We start from the raw sequence: 7230 nt of genomic DNA on the forward strand, positions 1-7230 counted from the left end.
TCCTAGTCCAACACTCTAACCACTATGCTATGCTGGCTCTCTTTGTGTTTTAACTTTGCGTTCTAGTGCTACAACTTTGCAAGTCCATGGCAGAAAAATAGCTATATTTTCCCATTGTAGGAGTTTGAGATTCTGGGGATAGTTTTTAATACGATCCTGCCAAGTCGAAGCATTTCTCCCCTGTTGTCGTGTGTAACCTAGAAAGCGCCCAGATGAGGCTAGAGATGAGGGACCTTTTTCTAATGGGGTGTATAGCAAAGTAAAGTGTGCCGCTGAGTTGGTGTCGACTCCTGGCGCCCACAGAGCCCTGAGGTTGTCTTTGATAGAATACAGGAGGGGGTTAGCATTGCCTCCTCCCCTGCAGTATGAGATGATGCCTTTCAGCATCTTCCTATATTGCTGCTGCCTGATATAGTCCCAGTGGGGATTCGAACCAGCAACCTTCTGCTTGTGAGTCAAGCATTTCCCCGCTGCGCCACTTAAGATGTCTAATGGTGTAGTTCCACCGTATTGCTATAGCAGATGAAAAAAGGAATAAGAAGATATATTTCTAGCAATGGTTGCTAACCATTATTTACTGAAGGGTCTCTTGTTTGTGCTTCCTCCAGTGAGACAAAGACAATACGCCAAGTGTTTCGTAATGTGCAAATTTATTTCAGCTAAACTGAAAAATGAACAGCGTTGGTTACAAGGCAGAGAGCTGATCAATTTTAAAAAAACACACACCTCTTGTTTCACTGGAATGATCAGTCTCCTCAGAGGTCAATGGATATTTCTGTAGATTAGTTGTGTCTTATCAATGCAGATTTGTTCTCTTTATCTAGACACTTTGATATGGAGCATACTGGTAATAAGGTATTGGTTTCCCTCCCTACACTGTTCCTACTGAATAATTTGCAATGTTAATTTTTAAAAAATAATTTAAAAATCCTCTTGTCTCCGTTGGGAGACCTCATTTTGACACAAACCGGGGACTTTTGCTCTAATGGCAATTATTAAGTGATTTTCAAGAACGAGGGTACTTCTGCTGCTTATCATTTTTGAACAGAGTTTGCATCATGCAAGGATTCTGCAGTGGAGACCCGGTTTACCTGCCTGCTAAAACCACGAAGGAATATCATATTGATATCTGAGTCACCCTTGACAGAACTTTGAACAGTAAGTACATTCTTATGCGTCTTGTATCAATCCTTTTGGCAATCATAAAAAGCAAATAACGACTGGTTTCCAAGAAAGAAAAGTAGGATTGTGGGAATCAATGTGAACAAATGATGAAAACATATTTATTGGAAGATGGTTTGCACAGAGGGGTTGACAAGGAGATCGACGGGTTACACATGGCAGCCGAACCCAGTACAAATGGATGCAATTCCTTCTAAATTAACCCACTGGGGTTAACAGTAAGCCTGTTTCTTCAAGCTGGCCTGCACGCATCGATTTTGCTTCCTCTCTTGGGTTTCCTCAGCAGTTGGTGGACTTGAAGCGAATATGAGAAATGGCATTGCAGTTTGTGAGGTGACCTGGACGTTTTGCCTGTGATCTGTGTCTGGCTTATTCACACATGCAAGTCATTAGAATTGCCTGTTCTCGGCCAGAATGTTTTATTCCAACATCCTGCTTTCTGCAGTGGACAGCCAAATGCTCCTGGGAGGCCCCCAAGCAGAAGAAAGTGGGTAGAGCCTTTAGTTGTCGTTTGCCCACATCACCTGAGATTGAGGCATACTGTCTCTGCAAGTGGAGGCTCGCCAATGGATGGCGACCTCCATCCTCCATGAATTTGTCTAATTCATTTTTATCCGCCATCGAAGCATAAAGGTGGCGTTGCCACTTCTGGTGATGTTCTGTGTGTTTATATAAATAGGAACTTTTTGTCTTTCCTGAACTGACTCCCAATTATCCTAACTTGCATGTGTGAACTAGTCCTTACAGATCAGTTCGGATAGAGCTGGCATTAGGAGGAGGGCTTTAAGGGATTCGTTTGGCACGATGTCTACCGTGATTGAATGGAGGCCTGAATGAACGGATGGATGGTCACACTGGAAGGCAGTGGGTCTTGAAGGCATTATCCTGTGAAAGGTGGAAAAGAAAAGGAAGGAAATATCACATTCTGATATCCTCTCCCCAGGACATCTGTGGGAGCAAAAAGATAGGGCTGTATTATTTAGCTGACTGATCAGTTAGATTAAACATTGTGACTGAGAAAAAAGGTGACATCAGTTAACTGGGAAGAGGCATCCCCACTTCTCTCACACATGGGAATGCCTCTACCCAGATGGTTCCAGTAATGTCACATGCATTGTCTCTTTTGTGCAGGTGATAAGATGCTGCTTGCTGTGCCATATGCATACACCATCGTGCAGACAGTGCCTACAGGTGGATGATGCCCCTGTAGAAGAGACATTCTCCTTTCTCATCCAAGAGGAAATGCTTCTTCTGAGATAGGGCCTGATACAACACATCATCGGCTAAAAACTGGGGATGTATGCCTTGTGCTTCAGGACTATAGTTTTCACCCATATGTGGATTTAATCATGTGATTAATCAACTAAGATATTTAATCAGGGGCCAGCTCTAAAAAATAGAGCTGGCTCCCTGATTAAATAAAAAATCTTAACATGCCACAGTCCAGGAAAAAGGCCATCCCAGATCAGAGACTCAGCCGCAAGGCTTCCCAGAACAGTGACCCGTGCAGAGATCCTATGGGAAGCCTCCTCTGAGGACTGTTAACTCTCCAAGGAGAGAGAGTTTAACAGTGATTAAATGCCTCTGGGCACATCCGATGCAGAGATGCAGCATAATAACTCTCCTCCAACCACACCCCTGACAGCAAGTTCTGACTCGTAGGCCTCAGCAGTAACTCATGCACAGATGCAGCAGACACCTGCCACTGGGGTGTGTGTGTGGTGGTGGTGGGGTCATATTTGGGTTCCTGGAGCCTTGACTATATTTCTCAGCACACAGGTCAGGAATTCCTACTTTAGAGGGAAATTCCGTACTGCCCAGTTTCACCTCTCAATGTGTTTAGGATCGGCATGAAATTTCGTTTTGAAATCGACCACCTGTCCGATGCTCTCTTACCGTCACGGTCCGCGTTTAGCATCCCAGCCCGCTCAGGGTCCCAATTCGGTCCAGCTTCACGCCAAAGCATCCCCGGGAGAGCCCCTTTTTGCTCCTGCCTCGGTACCTCCGGGAGGACCCCAGGAGGTCACGGAAGAGCCGCTGGAAAGAGCTTTCTGACAGGGGCATCCCCTCCCCGGGGGTCCTGGACCACTGGAAGGGAGGGCCATCTTGTTCCAAAGCCCCTGTCAGGAGAGACGACTCCTGCTCCTGTTCCGTTTCCTCGGACCCCAGCGGCTGCTCCAGATCCTCATCTAACCATTTAGACAGGGCCTGGCAATAATAATAAAAAAGGGGGGGGGGGACATAATAAGTAATGGCATGCTAATTTGGTCAATTTGCATAATATGTGCACCTTGCAGAATCCTGGCTCTCTTGGTGCTGAATGAGGGTAAAAATAACACGGCTTCCAAATGACCTCGCGAAGCAGCAAGGTGTTATAAGATGCGTTCTACGCGCTGCGTTGAAATCTAGAAACTTAAAACTTCAACCTGTCTGGGATTTCCCTCCCTGGGTGAAACAGGGTATGTGCCGCCTTAGTTGATCAGAAAGGCGAATGAAAGACCAAGGAGAGTCAAGTAAGGGCATGATTTTAAAAAGTGTCAAGAAAGCAGTCGTGAAAACATCTTCCCCATCGACCATGAATAATTTTTAAAGCCTTTTTGGTAGCCCCAACCCCTAAGGACTTAGGGGTGGGGGGATTATAGCCACCCGTTCTAGTCTCCGTGACCCACATGATAGCACCGCACCTGGTCAGCCCCATTTTTACCCCCATTTTACAGAAGGGCCACTGAGACTTGGAAATGACTACACCATGGATCAGAGGTCATCTGGTCTGGGTGCAGAGACGGAGCATCAGATCTAGGAGACGGCGGAATCCCTATGGAGTGCCTTTAGGCGGCCTCCAGGTGTGCCACCGAACAGGTCAAGTTGGGGGCCAGGGATGCTGAATCAGGCTTCCGTGGCATCTGTGTGCAAAGACATTGGGGGGTTTCTCGGTTTCCCAGCAAGGCTGTTAGGGCTGATTAAGACAAACAAAGCCCAGTCAGGTGTGTTCTGTTGGGGGCCTGTGACATCCTATAATATTTGATCTCATGAAAAACAACCCCCATATTTGTAACATCCCATAATAACCCTAAAAGCTCTCCTTTTTGTTGCTCTGTCAGCTACACAATGCTGCTCAAGCATCTGAAGCTCTGGAGGCAGGAAAATCCAGCCTCGGAGCTGCCGCTGCTGCCTTAAAACCTTGGTCCGGGCATCTGGGTTCCTGCAGAGGGCAATCCCTCCTCCTCATCCTCCTCCTCCTCCTCCCACGTATCCTGCTGTGCGGGTCCCTGGCTGTCGCCTCCCCTGCCTTCCTTAGCTCCTTCACGCTGGCCACACCTTGGAGGACCTCAAATGGGAAGTGGCCATTTTTAGAAAGCTTTGTGCTATATCCAGCATCTCTCCACAAGGAGCTGGTCCTGTGGTCGTGAGCATGAATAGCTGCCAAGCAGGGTCTGTCTTGGTTTGCCTTTGGATGGAAGGCTGCATGTGAGCACTGTAAGATATTCCCCTTAGGGGATGGAGCCGTAGCTCAGCAGAAGAGCATCTGCCTGCATGCATGCAGAAAGCCCCCGTCTCAATCCCTGTCAGCATCTCCAGGTAGGGCTGGGAAAGACGCCTGCCCGAAACCTTGGAGAGCTGCTGCCAGTCAGTGCAGACAAGACTGAGCTAGATGGAGCAAGGGTCTGACTCCGTATGAAGCAGCTTCCTATATTGGCATTGCAGGGTGGAAGGCCAGAAGAGATCAGCATAAAACAGGACCTCTCCTTCCCCTTGTCTCTTCCTCCTTCCACCTAGAAAATCTGGTCGGCCCCCTAAGTTCTGCTTAAATGCACCCCTGCCTCTAGCTGACCCTCTCCCGGTGAGGTCGCTCTCTGAATTCTGGAGGTGCCTCCATCAGTTCAGAGGGGACCCACCTGGCTTGGTCACTTACCTGTACATTGGCCATGGGCTTGGCTTTCCCTTGGTTGTGAGTGAGGAGCAGAAGCAGAAAGAACCAGCCAGAGCAGATGAGTTTGGGGTTCATCTTTGCGTGGTGGTGGTGGTGGTGGTGATACAGCTGCTGGCAGGTGAGGGGTCCTCAGGGGTGCTTTCCTGGTCCTTTCCCGTGGCAAGGTGAAGAGAGGCTGTTCCTCTCCCTGGCTTTTATACCTCTCCTGGTCCCTCCCAGGTCCACCTCCAAACTCCTAGAAGATGCCAAGATTGGCTTAAGGGAGCCTCATCTTTTCTCAGGGAGGGGGAAATTGAGAGCATCTCCATGAATTCTCTCTCTTCTTCCTCTCTTCTCCCCACCACGGCTCTACACACACAAACACACTTTGAATGGGAACGAAAAGAAGCAATTCAGCTCTTCAAAGATGCTAGCTCGATTCCTCGCACTCTCAGTCTGGAAACCTTCGTCAGATGCCACCTGTATCTTTCCCATGGAGCAAATTCTCTGATGCTCAGCTGGCCTGCGAAGCGTGTTTGGACAGCCTTCTCTAGCGGTGGGGGGGGGGATAACCCACAGAGAAATGTTGCAGAGAGAGAGAGAGAGAGAGACGATAAAATAGACACAAGGGCTTCTTCGTGGCCAATGAGCAGGAAAATCGAGTGAGATCTGATATCTCAAATTTACTTGCTGCTGTATGCAGAGGAGAAGCAGGAGAGAGTGTGAGGGCTTCCCGGAGAAATCTGGCTGTCCTCTGTTGGAAACAGGATGCTAATCCTTGCTGGACCTCTGGTCTGATCCCAGCAGGGTTCTCCTCCTTCATATGTGCACAAATATTTCCTGCAAAGATATCTCATGAACAAGGCCATTTCACACTGTAATTTCCACACCTTGCATTCCCTCACAGAAGCTGCCTCGCTGTGACCATTCTGTTGCTGACAACTTCACCCTGAGCAGTTGTGCTGTCTGCAAATATTCCGTGATGTCACTCCAACAGGCATTGGTGATGAAGAACTCAGGAGGCGACAGGTAAGTAGAGGTGTGAACCAGGAGCCAAAGTGGAATTTCATTTGTGATACACCTTTTAGCTCCATGGTTGGGCATGCAGAAGGTCCCAGGTTCCCTCCCTGGCAGTATCTCCAGGTAAGGCTGGGAAAGACTCCTGCCTGAAATTTCGGAGAGCTGCTGCCAGTCAGAGTAGACAAGACTGAACTAGATTCAGTATTGTAAAGATTACAAGGATCGCCACTTTTTAAAGGCGCCTCTTGGCTCCGTTAGCAGGAAATGTGGAGTTACAGTCATAGGGTCTAGAATCTTGACTTCTGAAGCCGAAAGGGATGATCCTCAGGGAAGCAGCATTCTGTCCCTGGTGTCACCTTTGGCACTTTTCCCTGCATCTCCGCAGCATCGCCGCACACAGCCCTGAGCATAATTCAGTGCACCCCACTGCGCATAGCAGGGATCAGACACTGTGCCGCTTAATTAGGCACAGCCTGCCTGGGCCTCGAATGAGCATCGGAAACCCGCAGATTAATTTTTCACATTGGCTCCAGCGGCTACTGCTGGGGGCACATCCCTGATTAGATCTCCCAAGCTCTGTCGCCACGTTCCCATCTGTCGGGCTGAAATTGGGGAGTGGGGGGGACCTTAGAGAAGAGAGCTGGTCTGGTGGGAGCAAGTCTGACTTGTCCGCTTAGCTAAGCAGGGTCTGCCCTGGTTGCATTTGAATGGGAGACAAGAAGTGTGAGTACTATAAGATATTCCCCTCAGGGGATGGAGTCGCTCTGGGAAGAACAGAAGGTTCCCAGTTCCCTCCCTGGCAGCATCTCCAAGAGAGGGTGGAGAGAGACTCCTGCCTGCAACCTTGGAGAAGCCGCTGCCAGTCTGTGAAGACAATTCTGAGCTAGATAGACCAATGGTCTGACTCAGCATATGGCAGCTTCCTCTGTTCCTATGTGCCTGCCTCCATAGGAAGCTGACTGGAAGAAGGCAGAATGGTGACTCTATCATGCAAAGACTCAAGGCAGGTAAATCTCAATGCTCCAATCAAACCTGGTGCAGACAGAGCAGAAATACTTGCCCCAGCAGAGACGGAGGAGAAGAAGGCGAGGTTTTAACGGCCACTCACGCAGAGAGGC

General features: G+C 48.8%; 1 protein-coding gene and 1 long non-coding RNA gene across 2 annotated transcripts; one reads left to right on the forward strand and one right to left on the reverse strand.

Moving 5' to 3' along the window:
• Positions 1-7230, forward strand: LOC128338378 (uncharacterized). Its single transcript, XR_008312596.1, has 3 exons — positions 1-1158; positions 6000-6121; positions 7064-7230. It is a non-coding gene; the product is annotated as an uncharacterized LOC128338378 (long non-coding RNA).
• LOC128338376 (C-type natriuretic peptide 1-like) lies at positions 1262-5362 on the reverse strand. The gene is made up of 3 exons (XM_053280688.1): positions 5096-5362; positions 3079-3390; positions 1262-2067 (listed from the first exon to the last, which is right to left on the reverse strand). Exons 1-2 carry the CDS (start codon positions 5186-5188, stop codon positions 3094-3096), a joined length of 390 nt encoding a protein of 129 aa, XP_053136663.1. The 5' UTR covers positions 5189-5362; the 3' UTR covers positions 1262-2067; positions 3079-3093.

Source organism: Hemicordylus capensis, chromosome 16, assembly GCF_027244095.1.
Source record: "Hemicordylus capensis ecotype Gifberg chromosome 16, rHemCap1.1.pri, whole genome shotgun sequence".
In the NCBI taxonomy this organism is placed as follows: domain Eukaryota; kingdom Metazoa; phylum Chordata; class Lepidosauria; order Squamata; family Cordylidae; genus Hemicordylus; species Hemicordylus capensis.

Coding starts and splice junctions, on each gene's coding strand:
- LOC128338376 (XM_053280688.1), bottom strand. CDS start 5,188: ATGAACCCCAAACTCATCTGCTCTGGCTGGTTCTTTCTGCTTCTGCTC. Junction 3,391..5,095: donor AGCCCATGGCCAATGTACAG/GTAAGTGACCAA, acceptor TATTATTGCCAG/GCCCTGTCTAAATGGTTAGA.